Source organism: Narcine bancroftii, chromosome 3 (assembly GCF_036971445.1).
Source record: "Narcine bancroftii isolate sNarBan1 chromosome 3, sNarBan1.hap1, whole genome shotgun sequence".
NCBI lineage: Eukaryota > Metazoa > Chordata > Chondrichthyes > Torpediniformes > Narcinidae > Narcine > Narcine bancroftii.
In genome coordinates, this window is record NC_091471.1 from 32619573 (window position 1) to 32641641 (window position 22069).

A 22069-nucleotide genomic window follows, 5' to 3' on the forward strand; every position below is an offset into this window, starting at 1 on the left:
TTAAAATGATCACGACTGATATGTATGTGGGTAAAGACAAAAATAGACTGAGGGATGAAGACGGGTAATGAGAGTAAAAATGATCACGATTGATATGTATGCAGGTAAAGAGGTATAAGAGTGAATAGAGACAATGTGCATACGTGAATGTATCTGTACTTAGAGGAAAATATAGATAGTATAGACAAGAATTAATAAGGGAAGGTAATGGAATAGAGAGAATAAGGAGGGAATTAAAAGAGGGACCTTTGTGACATATGAAAAGTGAAATCTTTTCTGGGGGAGGCGGGGTGGGGGGAAATAGCGGTCACTGCAAAATCAGTTGACGCTTGCGAGTGGATTCGCAAATCCAAATGGAGAGGGGAGATGTGGTTGTCCGACAAGGGATAAAGGACAACTCAGGAGGTGAAGGGGAGATTGGGGATAAATAAGATAGAAATAGGAGAATAAGGAAAATGTTAGATGTTGTAGGAATGTTGTCTTATAAAGAGTTGAAAATAAGAAAACAGAAATGGAAAAGGAGGAAAGGTAATGATGGAAAAACGGAAAGAGAAGATAAACAAAATATAAAAGGGCTACGCTGAACTATATGTCTTTAAATATTAATGGAATACATAACCAAATTAAAAGGAAGAAACTACCAAATTTAAATGAATAAATGTATTCCATTAGAAAAAATAACATATTGGTTAAGAAATAATATTGAAATATTCGAACAAGTATAGGAGCCTTACATTAAATACAATAGCGAAAACCTACCGGGGACAAACATTACCTAAGTTGATGGAAGGAGAAGGAAAGAAAAGAATGGACTCAGTAGAATTTCTGGTGTAATTTTGTTGAATGACAACATTGTCTGACTGGCTTAATGCAACCTAGATTGTATACCTAAAATGGATGAGAGGGGGGGGTGGGGGGGTGGTTTGGGAGGAAAGGGGGGGGGGAGAAAAAGTCACTGTATATGTGTGAAAAAGAAATAGTGTATATCATGGCTAATGTGATTTATGGTGTGAAAAATAAAAAAATTTAAAAAAAAAAAGAAAGGATGCAGATGAGATACAATTCAATGCACAAGTGTTGAAATTTTTAAATTATGCAGGCAGAGTAGAGAAATTGAATATTCTCTCAACAGAAGAAATAATTAACATCAGATATCACAGATGCGTTCAAGATCACATGTTCAAAACCCTGAAAAACCAGTTTTGATCCAAGAGTCAATGGTTCCTTTACTACCTAACATGCTGAGTTACTCCAACAGATTGTGTTTTATCCAGTGATAGGAGAGTCTATAACCAGAGAGTATAGGAATAAGGTCATTGGCAATAGAACCAGAGATAATACACCTGTTGCTATGATGGAATATACTGTCTGAAATGATGGTAAGGCAAGTTCAATAACAATTTCTGAAAGAAAATAAATAGATGCAATGGACTTTGGAGGAAGAGCTAGAATACAAAATCAACAGAAACGTGGGAGATAATTCAGCCTTGCAAACTGTTACCAGATTGAGTTCTGTGGAACAATTTCAGTGATATACAAAATCCTCCTCCTCCCTCTGTAGCTTTTGACAATGATTTGAAATAGAATTTGTTTTTTTTTCTAATTATTAAATAATTCTTCTAATTCCTATCATAAGACCAGAAGATATAGGACTGGAATTAGGCCATTCAGCCCTTTGAGTCTGCTCCACCATGGATGATTTATTTTTCTCTCTCAATCCTATTCTCCTGCCATCTCTGCATAACCCCTGACACCCTTACTAATCAAGAACCTATCAACCTTCACTTTAAACAAACTCCACAGTTTACCAACCCTTTGGCTATAGAAATTCTTCTCATCTCTGTTCTAAAAGACATCCTTTTATTTGAGGTTGTGTCCTTTGGTCCCAGACTCTCCCACTACTGGAAACATCCTCTCCACATCCAACCTCTTCAGCCCTTTCAATATTCATTAGGTTTCAATGAGGTCCCCTTCATCCTTCTGAATTCACAGGGTAGAGGCCCAAAGCCATCAATCACATCTCATCCATTTACAAGGTCCTCTGCAACCCCTCCAATGGCATTATTGTTATATTACTGGCTGGTTTACCTTCTTTTCTCCCCTTCTTTTGATATGGGGACAAAAACTGCTCAAAATACACCAAATATTGTCTGATCAAAACCTTGTAAAGCCTCAGGATTACATCCTACCTTTTATATTCTAGTCCTATCAAAATGCTAACATTGCATTTGTCTTCCTTACTACTAACTCAACCTGCAAGTTAATATTTAGGGAATCCTGCTCTAGGACTCCAAAGTCACTTTGGACCTCTGATTTCTGAATTCTACTATCCATTTAGAATATAGTCTACGATGTTATTCCTTCTACCCAAGTGCATGACCATACAATTCCCTAAACTGTATTCTATCTGCCACTTCTTTGCCCATTCTCCAAACTTGTCCAATTCCCTCTACAGACTTCCTGCTTCCTTACCCTCCATTTAATCTTTGTATCTTATGCGATCTTGCCTACAAAGCCATCAATTCCATCTTCCAGATCTTTAACATGTCACATGAAAAGTAGCAGACCTTACATTGACCCCTGTGGAACACCACTAATCACTGGTAGCCAACCAGAAAAGGCTCCCTTTGTTCACACTCTTTGACTCCCAGTCATGCTAATATCTTTCCTGTAATACCATAGGGCCCTATCTTGTTTAGCAGCTTCATGTAGGGCATCTTGTCAAAAGCCTTCTGAAAATCCAAGTTAATAATATCCACTGACACCCCTTCAAATGTCTTGCTTATTACTTCCTCAAAGAATTCCAACAGATTTGTCAAGCAAGATCTCCCCTGAAGGAAACCATGATGACTTCATCCTTTTTAAATTTTAATTTTTTAAAAATTTAGTCATAGAACATGGTAACAGGGCATTTCGGCCCACAAGTCCATGCTGCCTAATTTACACCCAATTAACCTTACACCCTAGTACATTTTGAACATTGGGAAGAAACCAGAGCTCCCAGCAAAAACCCACGCGGACACAGGTAGAATGTACTTTGGCCTGCAGATGTGCAGATTTTCAGGTTTTACTTTTGAATTCTTGTTCTCATGCACATTTTTAATGAAATTCAGACAGAAGACTGAAAGGGACAAAGAAGCATAATTCATACCACATAAATTCATTTCAATCATTCCTAAATCTACGATTGAGAAAAAAACTATTAATTAAATCACGATTGAAATTTTATCACTTCACACAAATTACATTCTCTTGTGATCAAAGGGAAAATTTATGTCTTTTGTTAGATTTTGAAATTTCCATTCACAGAGCATGGAAAGAAGTCACTTGTCCCAGATTGTTTCCCACACGTTGGTTTCCCCAAAATAACATCTAATTCTAAAATACATAGAAAATACATGATGCAAGTAACCAGCTCATATTTATTAGCTCAGTGAAGTTTTGGCAGCATCCAATACACTGGAAAAAAAACTCAAATATATTTTTTTTAATTTTAAATGTTTTTAAATTTAAATTTATTTAAATTTTTAATTTAGACGTACAGCACAGTAACAAGCCATTTCAGCCCATGAGTCTGAATTACACATAATTAACCAACAACCCCTGGTACGTTTTGAATGGTTGGATGAAACCGGAGCTCCCGGCGAAAACCCATGCAGACTCGGGTAGAATTAACAAACTCCTTATGGACACCATGGGATTCGAACCCACAGTCCCAATCACTGGTGCTGTGCTAACCGCTACACCAAACGTGCCGCCCAGGGGGAAAATTTAAGGATGAAAATAATTCAGATTCTGATAGCTTGATAGGATTATTTCAGATAAATAATCAATTTACAGAGATTCACAGAATAGTTTTCATAGAAGTCCACACTTAGTTTCATTTTGATAAAAAGTTAAAACGATGGATGGTAGTAGTCCAAGCTAAGCTTGAATATTTAAACTTTTCTTCAACTTTCAGAAGTTCCATGCAATTAACTACTCAGAAATAGATTATCAAATATGATTAGTGATCATATAAACTTATGATCATCCACGGTGCTCTTGCTCCAAAATATGATTTTTCAAATGTCCATCCTGATATTTTGAAATTTTAGAGAGAGTTTTTGCTTCCTTCATCTTTTCACGCCCTGAGTTCACTCATTTTGGATAAGTTTTTTTTCAAATTAGCTCCAGCATTTAAATCCAGGTCTCTAGGTACTTACCTCTTTGTGAAAGAAATTAAAATTGCCCTGTTTCAGATACTTATCACTTAGCACATCCCCGGGAACCATAGAACATTACAGAACAGAAACAGGCAAACTATGATTCTGTCTCGTCCCACTGACCTACACCCAGACTATATCGCTTCATACCCTTCTCATTCAGGTTAAAATTGACCCTACATTCACCACTTCAATTGGCAGCTCGTTCCACACTCCCACCATTCATTGCATGAAGAAGTTCGTGCAAATGTTCCCTTTAAACTTTTCCCATTTCAACCCTTAGCCCATGTCCTCTAGTTTTAAATCTCTCTAATCCTAGTGGAAAAAACCTGCTTGTATTTACTCCACCTATACTAATCATAATTAATATACTATTAAAACTCCCCTCACTTTTCTCCGCTCCAGGGAGTAAGTCCTAAGATGCCTAACCTTTCCCTATAACATCCCAGCAACATCCTTGTAAATTTCCTCTGCACTCTTTCAATCTATTGATATCTTTCCTGTTGTGAGGTGACCAAAATTGGCCTCACCATTGTCTCATACAGCTTCACTCTAACATCCCAACCATTACACAATACTTTGATTTATGAAGGCTAATGTGCTCTCTTGCCTGTGTCACCACTTTCAGGAAATCTCCTCTCTATTGTTGAAGAAATCAACTCTAGCCTCTCCTCATATCTAGAATAAAAACAGAGAATGCTGGAAATACTCAACAGATCAGGCAGATCTGGAAATATGCAAAAAAAACCCCAATGTTTTATGGTTTAGAGAAGGGAAAAGCTGGAGAGAACAAAGATGACAGGGTGGAATCCGCAACTCTACAAGTTACACAAATGTGTTGTCTTCTAAGAGTGAATTGAACACTTGTTAATTACAAAAAAAAACACAAATGCTGGAGAAACTCAGCAGGTCAAACAGTGCCTTTATGTAGCAAAGGTGTCTTTACCTTTTTTCATTTAACCATGGTGTCAACAGAATCCTGTGTTTTACCACTTGTTAATCACATCTGATCCATCCAGAAAAATCTAAATTGAAGGAAATGAATGAGGACACTGAAAGAGGAAAACCTGCTAGAACTGTGAGATCCAGAAGCAGTTGATGCAAATATTTCTTCTCCGAAAAAGAAATACTGAGCATGACAGATGGCATCAGATAAAAAGGTGCTGAATGCTTTGCATCGATCTTCGCAGAATAAGGAGGAAGAACTTTGACATTAAAGAATTGCAAATGATAATTAGAGAGAGGAAATCACAAGGGGTTTGGCGTGTTCAAAAATAAACAAGTTAAAATGTAATCTCTAGGTCTCAAAAGAGGCAAGTGTAGCTCTGATAGCTATATGTACAGTATTATGCACAGTAGTTATGGTGACTAGAACTGGATTGCGTGGAAAAATGCAATGAGAACAGTTAGTGTAAATGGAGAAAATGTTGGATGGAAGTAGAAAACAAGAGGTACTCTATCCTTGCTCTGACTGGAAACGGGGGCAAGAGTATCAGCGTGGTAAATAAAATAGATGGAAAGAGATGGTAGGTTAATTTGGGTGAAATTGGGTGGCACAGGTTGAAAGAGCCAGAACCACCTTCCAATGTGCAGTAAATAATGAAAAAAAAACCTTGTCAATTAGAGTGGAAGATAAGCCTCAAAAATATTCCAGCTTCAGCAACATTCCTTGAAGTTGCTTCTGCATTCACTCCAGAACAGTCATATTCTTCCTGTAGGGTCAAGATCACAATAGCCATATCCCTTAAGATTTTCTCCCAATGCTTATCATTTCCAATTCTTCACATTCTTCCTCCTTAATGACAAAGTCTATTTTCATCCTGGTTCCTCTGCGAAACAATTATTTGGACCTTACTTGCCTTTCATCTCCACTCTCAAGTTGATGCTTTGGTCTCCATAGGGATCTGTTCTTTCCTTTTTAATTCCCTGTTCTTCCAATCATTTGCAGAACATACCAGGCTTTTTCACGACTTTATCTGCCATGTTTTAAGCATCCCTCTCTACCTTTCTAATTTATCTTAATTTTACTCATATCCCTTCAATATTTGAAAATCAGATACAGGAAATATAAAACAACAAATGAAAATGTTGGAAACACTCAGCAGATCAGGCAGCATCTGCAGTGTCTGAGCTGTTGATTCCATCATTTTGTTTTTATTTCTCCTTCAATACATCTCCAGGTTTTGTGCTTTTCGTATCAATCATGAACTTTCATTTTGTTTGCTTTATCCTGCCCTGTACATCCTTAACACCCATATAATTTAAAATTGAAAGTCTTTCTTTTATTTCTTTTCTTCAATGACTACAGATTTCACAGCTCCCTCCTTAAATGATGAACAGTGTTCATGATGAACACCATTCAGCATGAACAGAATTCTTACAGCTGTTTTCAGTCCACATTTGGTCAATCATAGCTCAACCAAGTAAACGCCAAATGGAAACTTTACTCCTTGTCATTCAACCTTGCAGTATCTGTGCTAAATCTAATTTAGGATTTCTGCTCCTATTGTTAACTTTTTTCATTTGCTCAGGTTCATTCCTTAAAACTAAAGCTGGTACTCCTTTTTAGGCTTGTATTTATTGACTCAAAAAATCTCTTCAATGCATTTTAAAAATTCTGCTCCTTCCACACCTCATTCTCTAAGGACCACCTTGTACTGGAAAAAAAATAGCAGAATTAGAGAAGATACAATTAAGGGTTTTACAACATATGCAGTTAATTTCTATTCATTTGGTGGAAGAAGGTTCAAAACACTCACAAACAAAAAGCCATTTGATGATCATTGAAAATGAAAGTCCTGGAGAAGCTCAGCTGGTCACACAGCATCTGGAGGAAGTAAAGGGCAACCAACGATTTGAGACTGAGCCCTTTGACAAGGAATGAGCAAAAAGCCAACAGGCACCTGAATAAAGAGGGGAGAGGAGAGGAGCACGCGCTAACAGGTAAGAGGTCATGTGAATGTGGGTGAAAGGGAAGAAGAGAAAAAAAGCTGAGATGTGATGGGGAAAGAAGTCAAAGGTTTAGTTAGGCACCTTTGCTCAGTTTTGTGCATTGCACTATAGTTGTAGCATCTGTAGACTTTCCTGTTTAATTCCATTGAAAATTCAAGGTTTGCAGAACCATGGAGAAAAAAACATAACAATGACATTTCTTTTCAAAATGTGGTATGAATACATTGTGATGAATAATATCATGCTGTGCTTGTATAATTCTGTGGAAATTGTACCAGTATATTATTTTGGTCCATTAAGATAGCTATGCCACTTTGTTAGGAACAGAAGTTCAAACAATGGAAGTATGGAATACAAGATTATAAAACTCGGCCATTTTGAAAATATTTTACAATAAATTTATTTTGAAGTTTGAAGAATACAGATCCTCTGTAAACATCAGGTAACACAAGAAAACACAATGGCATCATAAACAAATCTGCATCAGCCAGAAATACACACATAATGTTTGCAATATTCTCTAGTCACACTTACCTTTGTAACACGCTTCATGTAGTACTTGAATAAGTAATGCTGAGATTTCTGCCTTGCATTGGTCCAACTTTCCAATATTATGTTTAGATTCATCAAAACCAAACAGTGGTCGGAAGTAGAATTGATCACTCAAGCAAGTTGCAAAGTTTTTCCACAGCATTGCTTTGTATTTGGAAACCAGTATATCCTTGCCTTCGGAGTGTGTATTGTCCTGCCAATGTACAGATTTTCTCATGATTGGGGAAACCAAAAAATTTCCAGCTACATCATCAATCTGTTTGGTTTCTAAGTTTTGAGGAAAGTTACTTTCTGCTAAAAAGATATTGTGCTGTAACTGCAGGTTTCCTGCTTTTGTATCTTGTGGTTTGTCTGTCTTGGGTCTATTCAGATCATGTTGCCACAATATGTTGGATGCAACAAGACCATCAACTATTTTGTCCAGAAGCATTTCATCTTCCATGCAGAATGTTTGAATGAACTTCTTACAACTACAAGGTGTTGATTCTTGATGGCTACTTCCTAGTTTTGGTTGACATAAAGTGCCTTTTATTTCTTTGCAACAAAATATACCACTACTACTGGCAAACCCAAGAAATGAGAGTTTTATATTTTCCCATTCTAATGCTGTGAGATGTTTCACAGTTGAAAGAAATGTTTTATTCATGATGATGTTATAGAAACAACAGGCTGCAATTTTACCTCTTTCATTAGCTAAAAGTTTTAATACTCTCTCCATCAGGAATGGTTCAATTTTCCAGTTCCTTTCCAGATTATGCAATGCTCCTTTCAGCCTCTGATGCAGTAAATCAGATTCATTTATATTAATTTCTTCAATAGAATTATTCAGTTCAAGATATGACTGAGGTATTTTAAATTCCAAGGCAATAATGTTATATATTTCCAAACCTCGAAAAAATTCCTGAAGCAATTCTGAGGATATGCTACAAGGGTCAGCATATGGTAATGTACAAAGTACTTTGGAAATGTATTGTTCCATGAGAAAAACAGCTTTTATGCTCAACAATGTCAGAGCTTGCTTCATGCAAATAAATATTTCCTTCAAATGCATCAGCTTGCAATTTAACCAAATGTCATTCTTAAGTTTTTCTTCTAAGCATTTCCAATGGCTTGTATGGCATCTCAGTTCTTCACACAGATATCCAAATTCCTTCAGATATTTCACACTTGAATGATCAATGTCCACATTTAACTTTCCCTCTTGCAATAGCAATTGTTCCAGTTTCCTTACAAAGATAGATGCTTCCCTTAGACTTCTGACATATGCTTTATTAAGAAGAATACAAGATCTTTGTTCTAACAGTTTCCTAAGCTTTACGTAATTGTTTCCCAAGCTTGATATGGTTTGATGATACTGAAAGTCAGCAGTGCACAAAATATCCATGGGCAATGATTTTACATGACCATGAAATAAAGCACCTTTCAAACTTTGTTGGAGTTGGAAATATTTACCAAATTCAAATACAATCTGCTCCGCCTCAAGCATTCTCTCTGAAGGACATCTGCTTGCAAGGTTTGAAGCTTTCCATTGATTATCAAAATCTGCATCAGAACAAACTGCATCTGCTTGGTACTTAGCCATTAGCTGTCCCCATTCAGGTTGAAGATGATTGCAGAGTAGAGCTTCAGCTTGTAGCAGAGATTTAGCAAAACTGTTTTGTGGTCCTAAACACAAAAGTACAGAACAATTTAGGTAATTTAAAAATATGCAACAGTAATCTATTGACAAAATTGTCAGTACATGCTCTTAGAAGTTCCAATAACTCAGTTGAGAGGCTCCAATAGCTCAGTGGTTAGAGCATTGGTCTTGTAAACCAGTGACAGCGAGTTCATTCCTCACTGGAATCTCATTTTTGTGAGGGGCGCTGGACAAAATGGTGACTCTGTCTTTTTTACGGTAGTTAAAGAATTTAGTGTATGTTATATTCGAAATTTAGTATTACATGATAATAATGAAACCTTTACCTTTAGAGTTGAGATATCATGTTACAGCCATACAAAACCTTGGTAAGGCTGTATTTGAAATGCTGTGCTCAATTCCAGTTACTTGGCTGTAAAAAAGATGTCAGTAAACTGGAAAAGGTTAAAAAAAATTCACGAGGATGTCACTGGGACAGGAGAGCTCAAGTTATAAGGAGAGGCTGGATAGGCTAGGACTCTGGCCCCCCCCAGAACACAAGTGCATGAGGTGAGACCTTATAGAGGTATACAAAATCATTAGGATCATGGATAAGGTGAAAAGTCACAGCCTTTTCTCCAAAGTAGGAAAACCTAAAACTATAGAGTATCGTTTTAAGGTGAGGGGAAGATTTAAAAGGGACGCAGTGCAACTTTCTCACATTAAGTTTAGCATGTATATGGAATGAGCTGTCATGGTAAGTGGTGGAGGCAGGTATATTTACGACATTTAAAAATCATTTGGACAGGTACATCAATAGAAAAGGGTTAGATGGTCAAGAGAAGTGAAGACATATGGACTAACTTTTTCTCACAGCAATGAGACTACTGAACGACTCATGAACTGCTCATACAAATCCTCCGTGCCTCAATTATTCATGTAACAATAATATTTATTTATTTTAATATGGTAAACAAGTACTGTGTATATGTATTGTTTGTCTATATGTGTGTTAAGTCTGCATGTGTTTGTAGAGTGCAGCATCGAGGACCAGAGAATGCTGGTTTGTCAAGTTATACTTGTATAATTCAATGATAAATTTGAACTTGAATGGGTATTTTGATGCCTGGAGATCACTATCTGAATCCAAACATCGTTTTGTATAATTAATGGTAAATTTGATTGGAGGGAGGGGGTAGATTAGTTTTAGTTTTATAGGTTTTCTTTACTTTTTTTTTATTTTTTTTTAATATTTTTTTAACATAAATAATTTGGAAATGGGAAATTCTATACATTGACAATGTTAACTGCTTTATTTTTTCATATGAATAGGCAACTGGCTAATGCTATTATATTATTCTTTTAGATTTTATTTACATGTACATGAGATGACTGGTTATATGTCTCATTGAATTTTGTATGCAAGTTTATATATTAAACTCAATAAAAATATTTTAAAAAGGAGTGGGTATTTTGGTTTGCATGGATGATTTGAGCTGAAGGGACTGCTTCCATATTGTTTAGTCATATGACTGTAAAATTAATCTCTGCACTGGCAATCTTCAAAGATAAAGTAAGATAATTTTCGCCATGAAACTTATTATCTGTCCTCTCAAATATGGTTTAATGAATCCCAAACAATAAATTTATTAACTATTGAATTAGAATTTATTTCTAAAAATTCTTGAATTTGCTTTCTTATAAAATCACAAAAATCCCCCCTTCTTTAACAATGTTTAATTAAGTCTCCACCTATAAACCAATTGCTCCTTCTCAGGAAGCAAACGTCATTAAAAGCAGTGAATGATCGGATAAAAGTCTAGCCTTATAGTCCACATTCTTACCCTTCCTTGCAATTGCACCACATCAAAAATAAGTCTATCCTAGAATAAGAATCATGCCTATGTGAATTTTAAAAAGTCCCTTTCTTTAGGATTTAATGTCTATCAAATTCAACTCTTTCATTACATTCAAGGTTACCTTTGCTGCTTTAGCTTGAATAATTTATCTCATCAATATATCCAAAACCAGATCAAGACAACAACTGAAATCCCCTCCTATCAAAATTTTTTCCATGAACTCCAGCTAAAAATATAAAAGTATGCTGAATGAATCCTTCATCGTCTTTGTTTAGTGCATAAATACTCACAAGTGATCACATTTCAGAATAATTTGAGAATGAACCAGGACAAATCTCCCCACAGGATCAGTAACCACCCAATGAATTTTTACAGGTAACATTTTCTTTAAACAAAATCGTCACACCTCTTGCTTTAGAATTAAAAGTTGAAGCTATCACTTGTCCTACCCAATCTCCTTTCAATTTCTGATGTTCCTTCTCTGTTAAATGTTTCCTGTAGAAAAGCGATATCAACTTTAATTTTCTTCAAATAAGATACCCTCTTACTTTTATTTGTATTATTAAGCCCATTTATATTAAAACTTACAAAATTTAATACCTTGCTACCTTTATCCTTGTATATCATAGAGGCTTTGCAGTTGTTCAGGGCTAAGAAGTTGATAGAGTGCAACTTGTAGTACAGGGGATAGCATTGTAGCAGCAATCATTTACCCAGTTTACACCCAATTAAACAATACACTCACTTGTTACTTTCAGCACAAAATTTAGTTGACTTTCTTTATCCCCTTCAGACACTGCACTGCATTCTTCATCTCCCCAAGAACCACCCAGCCAAACCCCTCTGACCTTTTCATTGACTCTCTGCCACACAGGTAATATTGGCGCTCTTACTCTCCTTCACCTGCATCCGAGATCCATCCCACTTATGCAGCCTGCTTAACTAACTCGTGCAGGCACACTATTACTCCCACACATCGCCTTGGGTATAACATCCACGTCAACCGCCGCTGCTTCTGACATAGGTAACTGCACAACTGTGACGGCAAATGATAAGGTAATGCACAAATCATTGTTACCAAAAAAAGGCATTCAGAGAATCCGATAAATTCATATTATAGAAGGAGGCCATTACTATATTGTAAATTTTTACACCATGAAATAGGTCACTGGCATTTTCTTTCCCCACAGCCCTAACATTGGCCACACTTGTGCTGGTCTAAAATGGGGACACGAATAGCCCTGAATATAAAATCCTGCAAAAGGTCGTGGACACAGCCCAGGACATCACAAGCAAAGCCCTCCCAAACATCAAGAACATCTACAGCAGTGGTTCACAACCTTTTACTTTTCACTCACATACCACTTTAAGTGTTCCCTATGTGGCATAGGTGCTCTGTGATTAGTACGGAATTGCGTAAGGTGGTTTGTGGGAAATAAAAAGTCTGAAAACACTTTTAATCGTACCTAATTGACTCGTTATGTGCACGGTTTCTTAACTCCAAAGGAAATGGGTCAATGACAATTTTTCTCAAGCAAAATACTTCAGTAACAATTGGATCCAGAGCAGTGATTCTCAACCTTCCCTTCCCACTCACATCCCACCTTAAGCAATCCCTTACTAAAAGAGCATCACCAATCATCAAGGATCCACACCACTTGCTGCTACCCTCAGGAAAGAGGTATATGTACCACAAGGCTCTCACCACCATTGATTCCTCAGCAAAAGCTACTACCCCCCCCCCAGCATTAGACTCTTAGACAAGAAACTCATTTAAGGACTACTCTCACTTTGGCACGTTATTGATTTTTTAAAATTCTCTCTGGATTGCACATTTGTTTGCATTTCTTTATCAGTTTGCATTCTTTAATTTTTTACATGTGCATTGTGTACATTTTTTTGCATTACCAATAAGGGGTAATACTACCTCACCCGCAGGAAGAAGAAACTCAAGGTTGTGTGCAATGTCATGTATATACTGTACTGACAATAAATCTGAAATCTGATTAAAATGGCCTGCTCCTGATTCATATCCTTTTGTAATAAATGTACTTCCATTTTTAATGTTAACTTTTTAAGTGCTGTCCATCATAGTGAGAGCAGTAGCATTTTTCCAAGTATTCGACTGAATTTTCTGCTAATGAACCAAACTTCAGCATTATAAACTCCTCATGTATCTGTGCTAAATTGTCCTGATGTCACAGAGGGGATCTTGCCACAAGAGTTCCCATGATGTAGTAATGGGTGGAAAAAATCCATGCAGTGAATAATCTGGAATGAACAGGTTAGGATAGCAGTTAGTGCTACACTGTTACAGCGCCCAGCAACCAAGTTTCGAAACTGGCATTGTCTGTAAGGAGTTTGTATGTTCTCCCCGCCCCCCCCCCCACCCTACCGATCGCATGGGTTTCCTCCAGGTGCTGCAGTTTTCTCCCATCCTCCAATAAGGTATGGGGTTAATTGGTGTATATGGGCGACATGGACTTGTGGGCTGGAAGAGTCTGTTATCGTGCTATATATCTACAATTAAAAAATAATATCATTTAAAAACTGCTTGAAGGGATAGGAGAAATAGACAATAATAATATATGCAAAAAAATCATAAATATTTGAAATTTGATTAAGGTCAAAAATGTTTAAATGCTATCAAGAGATGGCAGAAGGAAAATTATGGAATGACAGATGAGATAACAAATTTACCTGATCTATTTAAATAATTGAGTTTGTTCATTTGCATCGATTCTTCTGGACAGTCCTTTGGTGGTCTGATGTCAAAAATGTAAATGATGTGTGTGTTCACTTATTGTCCTCTGTGACTTATTACATTCTGGAAAAATTAGTTTAAGTAATCAATTTAAAATAAACAGTTCTAGTCATAGAAAAAAAAATCACTGAAACATTAAAAGGAAACAAGATAGTGTAACAAATTTCTCTTCTTGCAAAACCCATTTCTCAACTCGGTCGGTGTCTATCCAAGATTTTGTTGACAAAGATCTTGATGTAATTTAGAATGTCCCAATTGTAATGTTCTGGATTAAGTTGATAAAATATATCTTAAAAGGGTAACATTTTGAGGTTTAGTTGTTAGGTCATATTTCACAAACATCTCATTTGCCATGCAAGAGCTATGTGAGAGTAACAGAGAGGATCAATAAGAGAAATGCAGTTGATGTGGTATACATCGATAACCAAAATGTATTTGATCACTTAATAAGCATCATTATGTTTGAGGAGCCCTCTCAAGAAATTGTTTATTAGAATTCTTTACATCAAGTTTACTTTATTTTCAACTGAGGAAGTCATTGACTCTTCAAGCATTGATGGAAATGATGAATCATCACCTAAGAAAAAAGAAACTTATATTACTTCAGTAAATACCATAAAATGATTTAAATTCCATCCCTGCTAAATAAGTGAAAGAATAAATGTATATTATTGCAAAGCACTTTACATCCACACTTTTTAACAGGGCTATTATTGTACTTAAAAGGAACCTGGCCATCAAACTGCACGCAACATACCTGTATCAACAATAACAAGAACAGCCTATGGCCAGACTAGCCTGAAAACACCCGATCTCGTCTGAACAATAACAAGAACAGTAGGATGAATATACATTTTAAACAAAAATGCTGGAGAAACTCAGCACATCACGCAGCATTCATAATGCAGCAAAGATTTTCTTTAAATAATCAATGTTTCAGGCCTGAGCCCTTCTTCGAGGTATGCATATTTTATCTATTTTAGCCAGGCACATGGAGAACACTCCCTTGTCTTCTTTGGTTGTACCAAGCAAATTTTCTTGCCAAGAATGCAGATGTCCTTGGTCAACAATACATCAAAAGACTATTTGAATTCTTGGCTTCATTTATCCTTCTTAAACAGTAGGCCATATACCCTGGTAAATTTTAGATTGTGTTAATCAATTCAAATAGGTGACATATTAATCTAAAGCATCTCAATTATAATTAACATAATTACATGAGAAATATTATTCAGGACATATATTCTTAAATAAAAATTCGACTATCCAGTACTATCCAGTACTTCAGATTCAATTTTTAGATTTATTGGCAGAGTACATTCATGACATCACATACAGCCTTGAGATTCCTTTTCCAGCAGGCTTGGCAGAATTACCACATTACCAGTGCAAAAAAAAAACTCAGTCAATATACACATGTAAATAAAGAAATGTAAACAAAATAACTGTGCAATACAAAGAGAGGGGATAAACTAAATCAATGAAGTGCAAAAGTAAGAGTCCTTAAATAAGTCTGTGATTGAGTTTGTTGTTGAGGAGTCTGATGGTGGAGGGGGACCAGCTTTTTCTGAACGTGGTATTGTGAGTCTTATGGCACCTAAACCTCTTTCCTGATGTTAGCAGTTAGAACAGAGCATGTGCTGGGTAGCGTGGATCCTTGATTGCTACTGTTCTCCGACGGCAGTGTTCCCTGTAGATGTTCTCGATGGTAGGGAAGGCTTTACCCATGATATTCTGAACTTCATCCACTACCTTTTGCAGGGCTTTATGCTCAGGGGCCTGGCTGTCCCCATACAAGACCATGATGCAGCCTGTCAGCACAATTTCCAGTACACATCCGAAGAGTTTGCCAGGAAGTAGAAGTGCGGACATGCTTTCTTCACGATGTAATTTGTGTGTTGGATCCAGGAAAGATTCACCAAGATATTGACTCCTAACAACTAACATTGCTCTCCCATTCCACTTCTGATTTCCCCAATGATCATTGAATCATACAGCTCTGGTTTTCCCTTCCTTTTTTTTTTTATTTTTCACACTATGAACCATATTAATCAAAATACAAACATTTCCCTCTTGAATATACAGTGTCATTTTCTCCACTTTTTCTTCCCACCCCCCTCCAAACCCATTAAAAGTTCAACATGTACAATACAATAAAACCATTAAACAATGTCATCACACAATGAAAATAAACAAGAAAATTGTGTCATCTATTTTTTGTCTTCTTCTCATTCTATCATTTCAGGGGGTGGAGGTCCACGGTAGGCCCTCTCTGTTGTGTTCCATGTACGGTTCCCAAATTTGTTCAAGCAATATGACTTTATTTTTTAATTTATGTTATTTTTTCAAATGGAATACATTTATTCATTTCCATGTCCCATTGCTGGACTCTCACACTCTCTTCTGATTTCCAAGTTGACATTATACATTTTTTTGCTATAGCTAAGTCTATCATAATAAATATTTTTTGTGCTTCATCTAGTTTGAGGCCTAATTCTTTATTTCTTATATTACTTAGAAGAAAGATCTCTGGATTTTTTTGGTATGTTGCTTTTTGTGATTTTATTTAATACCTGATTTAGATCTTCCCAAAACTTTTTCACTTTCTCACATGCCCAAATTGAATGTAATGTTGTTCCCATTTCCTTCTTACAGCAAAAACATCTATCTGATACTGCTGGGTCCCATTTATTTAACTTTTGGGGCGTGATATATAGCCTGTGTAACCAATTATATTGTATCATGCGTAACCTCATGTTTATTATATTTCTCATAGTTCCGGAGCATAGCTTTTCCCATATTTCATTTTTTATCTTTATGTTTAGATCTTGTTCCCACTTTTGTTTGGGTTTATAGTTTATTTCATCATTTTCTTTCTCTTGCAGCTTGATGTACATGTTTGTTATAAATCTTTTAATTATCATTGTGTCTGTAATCACATATTCAAAGTTGCTTCCTTCTGGTAATCTGTCTGCTTCCCAATTTGTCCTTTAAGTAGGTTTTCAGTTGGTGGTATGCAAACATTGTACCCTGAGTTATTCCATATTTGTACTTCATTTGTTCAAATGATAATAAATTATTTCCCAAAAAACAATTTTCTATTCTTTTAATCCCTTTTCTCTCCCATTCTCTAAAGGAAAGGTTATTTATTGTGAAAAGGATTAGTTGATTTTGGGTCAATAATAATTTTGGTAGTCGGTAATTTGTTTTTTTTCCTTTCTACGTGAATCTTCTTCCAAATGTTGAGCAGATGGTGCAGTACTGGTAAACTTCTATATTGCACTAGTTTTTCATCCCACTTATAAAGTATATGTTCTGGTACCTTCTCCCCTATTTTATCTAGCTCTATCCTGATCCAATCTGGTTTTTCCCTTGTTTGATAAAATTCTGATAGATACCTTAATTGTGCTGCTATATAATAATTTTTAAAGTTTGGTAGCTGCAAACCACCTTGTTTGTACCATTCTGTTAATTTATCTAGCGCTGTCCTCAGTTTCCATCCTTTCAATAAGAATTACCTTATTATTTTCTTTAGTTCATTGAAGAATTTCTCTGTTAAGGGAATTGGTAACGATTGAAATAGGTATTGTATCCTTGGGAAGATATTCATTTTTATGCAATTTACCATTCCTATCAGTGTTAGTGGTAAATCTTTCCAATGTTCTAAGTTATCTTGTAATTTCTTCATTAATGGCTGATAATTTAATTTGTATGGATGGCCTAGATTATTATCTAGTCTAATACCTAGGTATTGGAATGCTTGTGTTTGCCATTTAAATGGTGATTCTTTTTTAAACTTTGTGTAATCCGCATTATTCATTGGCATCACTTTATTTACGTTGATCTTGTACCCTGATATTTCTTCATATTCCTTCAATTTCTTATGTAATTCTCTTATTGATAATTCTGGTTCTGTTAAGTATACTATGACATCATCTGCATATAGACTGATTTTATATTCCTTCTCTTTTATTTTTATCCCTCTTATTTTATTTTCTTATCATTTCTGCCAATGGTTCTATTGCTAGAGCGAGGGAAATAGTGGACATCCCTGCCTAGTTGACCTACTTAATTTAAATTGGTTTGATACATATCTATTTACTGTCACCTTCGTCAATGGTCCCTTACATAATGCTTTAATCCAATTAACATATTTTTCTGGTAGGTTGAACCTCTGTAATACTTTGAATAAATAATTCCATTCTACCCTGTCAAAGGGTTTCTCTGCGTCTAAAGCAACAGCCACTGTTGGCGTCTTATTTCCTTGTACTGCATGGATTAAGTTAATGAACTTACAGAGATTGTCTGTTGTTCGTCTTTTCTTAATAAATCCAGTTTGATCTAGTTTTACTATTTTTGGTACACAGTCGGCCAATCTGTTTGCTAATAGTTTTGCTATGATCTTATAATCTGAGTTAAGTAGAGATATTGGTCTATACGATGCTGGTGTTAGTGGATCTTTCCCCGTCTTTGGTATTGCTGTTTTACATGAATCTGGCAAGTTTTGTGTTTCTTCTATCTGGTTCATTACTTCCAGGAGAGGAGGAATCAGTAACTCTAAATGTTTTATAGAATTCTATTGGGAGTCTGTCTTCCCCAGGGGTTTTCCCTTCCTAAAGTCAACAATCAGCTCCTTGGTTTTAGTGACAATGTTTTCAGTCTCCCTCCTGCATGCTGACTCATCACCCCTTTTTATACAACCCACTCATATATCATCAGTGAATTTGTAGATGGTGTTGCTGTCGTACCAAGCCATACAGTCATAGGTGTATAGCAAGTAGAGCAGAAGACTAAGAACACAGCCCTCTAAAGCTCCGATACTGATGGACATGGCGGAAGAGATGTTCTTACCAATCATCACTGATTGTGGTCTGGAGGTGAGGAAATCCAGGATCCAATTACACAGTGGGGTGCTGAGTCCCAGGTCTTGGAGTTTGCTGATCAAATATGAGGGAATGATGGTGTTAAATGGCAAACTGTATATAGTTTTATAAAAGATTTATAAAGAGCATATTGATGAGTGCATCTTTGCTGTCCAGGTGTTTCAGGGCTTTGTGTAGAGGCAATGAGATGGCATCCGCCATAGACCTGTAGCTACAATAGACGAATTGAGTGTACCACTCAGACAAGAGCTGATATGCTTCAGCATTTCAAAACACTTAATCACCACTGATATAAGTGCCACTGGTTGTTCGGCAGGTTACCACACTCTTCTTCGGCACAGGTATGATTAACACCTGTTTGAAACAGACAGACACCATGCCCTGCCAGAGTGAGATGTTGAAGATATCTGTGAATACTGTTACGAGCCCAAAGGACCCCAAAACCCAGCAGCAATAGACATTCTCCAAGACAAGTATTAAACAAAAGTTGTTTTTAATTATCTTTAAACATGAAAACAGAATCAAACGTTAACTTATTTAATTAACCCAAATTAACCCCCTTCTAATTCTGTGCACATGTATGATGTGTGTGTCAATTTAAGAAAAGTTCTTTGGTTCACAGTTCAATCTCACTTCTCCCAAGTTCTCTGGATGCAGGCAATTCTGATCCTGTGCACAGAATTTAACATGTATAAAGTTCACCAGGCTTTGGTGTTCGAAAGGTAAATGTTTACCGTTCAGGAAGGTTCTTGTAGGGTTTGCATAGAGAGATTTGTTGTTCCAGGATTTCCACAACTGAGGCACCACCATTAGTCACCTCAATGTCTCTCTGATGAAACTTGCCCCATCGGGGTTCTCCAGATGGTAACCTCTTTCTTTCAGGCTACCACAGAGTTCCTTTCTGTTCCTTTTATTCCAAGAGAAACATCAGACAGATAGCACTTTCAGCCATCCACTGCTCTGGAAATTTCTGTTTCAAACCAACTTTCTGGCTTGCATTGTTCAGCTGCTTTCAGTGTCACACACACACACTAGCTGAAAGAGCTTGTTGAACTTGTCTTATCTCTCTCTCCAACTGCCAGAAAGCCATGTGACTCTCTCACTTGCAAAAACCCCCACCTTCTTCAGCAAACCACAGGAGTTCTCCTCTCTTGGTCAAGCTGTTGTCTTAGATTAACAAAACCCAAGTATAACCTTTCTGTGAGCACCCTGTAGGTACTTGCAAACAGCCAGTCTGTCTCCTCCAAAACAATGGCTATTCATTTCATGACATCATTTCACCTCTCCGTACTTTTTGCAATATTCCTGAATATGAATTCTTCAGTCTTTCAAATAAGATCTGTTTTAAAATTTGTGTACGTATGTAACCTACTCTAATTTTACCAAATTCCTCCCAATATTTATGCATTACAATACATTGGCAAGTTGGTCAGTGGCTTGGTACTCCACCCAAACTGGATGCTTTCCTCAGATTCACTCTCCTGAAGGCAGCCCACACATCATTGTCAGATATGGAAGATAGAGGATCATCAGGGGACATAGGAGTGCACAGTGGTGGTTATTCCTTGTTCTTATGGTCAAATCGGGCATAGAAGGTATTGAGTTCATCTGGGAGTGAAGGTTTATCATATCCGACTGCACCAGATTTGTGTTTGTTGCAGGTTGTGTCATTTATACCCTGCCACAGCTGTTGGGTATTTTTCCTTGTTTCAATTTTCATCCAGAAGCTCCACTTTGCCCTGGCTTTCCAAAGGTCGTACATGCTACTTCTGAAGTTATCTGGATCTCTGGACTTGAATGTCTGATTAAGGAAAACCCTAAACAATTTGGTGGAGACATACTCATCCACAGCTGTTTTGATTAAGTCTGTGACAGCCCTGGTCCTTAGCTGAGTCCTTGAACACTCCCAAATCTGCTGGTTCAAGGAAGTCCCGTAACCGTTCTTGCGACCACCTTCTTGCTGTTGTAACCTCCGGAGCCTCTCTTTTTAGGTTTCTTTTCAATAACCAGTACTTCACAGGGAGTGTCTGAGTATTACGTGCTCCCAGTTCATTTTCATTTGAGTGGGACTATCACTTTAAGAGCTAACAAATCAAGCTGCAAATCCTGCAAACTTTGGAGATTGACTGTGGGCTGTCAGGGTGGGGACAATGTGTATTCAATTTCACTACTTCTGAAGAGAGAGAGGAAGGGGCCCTGGAAAATATAGGTGCAGAGACCATGTGACCAACATGTTAAACAAACATTACTCAGTTTGATCGGGGGGCCATTTTAAGGAAGCAGCACTTGGAGAAGCATCTCTTTGAAGAGATACTGTGCTGAAGTGGCCTTCTGTGGTAATAAACAATTTGTCAGATTTCTCTCTGTAAGGAGAATGAGTATATCCCACCGTGGCCAAAGGAATGATCACTTTTGAAGGAGATTAGTGTGCCACATCGTGACCAAAAGGCAAGGTCATTATTTCGGCTGACCCACCAAAGGTTCTGGCAACTGTGAAAATCACTCGCTTCATGCTCCCTATGCAAAAAAAAGAGGAGTTTTGATTGGCCCTCGTCTGAAAAGGTCATTTCTTTGGAAGCATCTCAACAAGGATTTTGAGAGTTTACAAGTCTGTCACCCTGGTCTCTCCTACCTATCCATGATTACTTCTTTGATCAATTTAAAGCTTGGGGGTTAAGTTAGATAGGATGTTATATTATGGGTAATTAATAATAAAAATATTATTTTAAATATAACACTGTTGTGTATGCACTCACACAATTCAGACTCGGAGACGTGATGCTTTCTCATTCTTCTATTAGACTAACCTGGCTACTGACACACAGGTTTATATATATATGGAAGGGTGACATCATGACATGGGCGTCATGATGTCCTGTTGAGGCGGGCTTATACCCAACATTCTCCCTCCCCCCCCACCCACCCCCCCCCCCACCCACCCACCCCACCACCACCCCGTGCAGTAAATGCTGACTGGGCCCCTTGGAACTAATCAGGCCCAGGACTACAAGTGAGAATTAAAATACATCTCATGAGTAATTATAATTATAAAAGGTAAAGTATTTAATAATAATCAGGGCACATAGTCCTTAAAGCATGCAGGTGGTCTTCTTCCTCTTTTGAACCTCCTCGGCGTGGTTTGTTATGGCGGTCTTTGATCAGGACCTGAAGATAGTCAGGTTGGCAGTCGAGTCAGCGGCAACTGCCTGCCGTCACTGACCTTCGGCAATGACTGC

At 37.0% G+C, this 22069-nt stretch overlaps 1 protein-coding gene across 12 annotated transcripts in view; it reads right to left on the bottom strand.

Moving 5' to 3' along the window:
* ccdc142 (coiled-coil domain containing 142) overlaps positions 1-22069 on the bottom strand; it is a 112582-nt gene that overhangs the window by 82395 nt on the left and 8118 nt on the right. For 4 of the 12 annotated variants that reach the window (XM_069923736.1, XM_069923735.1, XM_069923731.1 and 1 more), the window contains exons 2-5: positions 13887-14013; positions 13582-13706; positions 11636-11681; positions 7692-9374 (exon numbers count right to left, since the gene is read on the bottom strand). In XM_069923736.1, the coding sequence (XP_069779837.1) occupies positions 7692-9374; positions 11636-11681; positions 13582-13623 (1771 nt within the window). In that variant the 5' untranslated portion in view covers positions 13624-13706; positions 13887-14013. Of the gene's footprint in view, positions 1-7691; positions 9375-11635; positions 11682-13581; positions 13707-13886; positions 14014-14454; positions 14528-18801; positions 18888-22069 lie in introns of all 12 variants that reach the window. The other 8 variants (XM_069923733.1, XM_069923732.1, XM_069923739.1 and 5 more) reach the window with 8 other exon arrangements.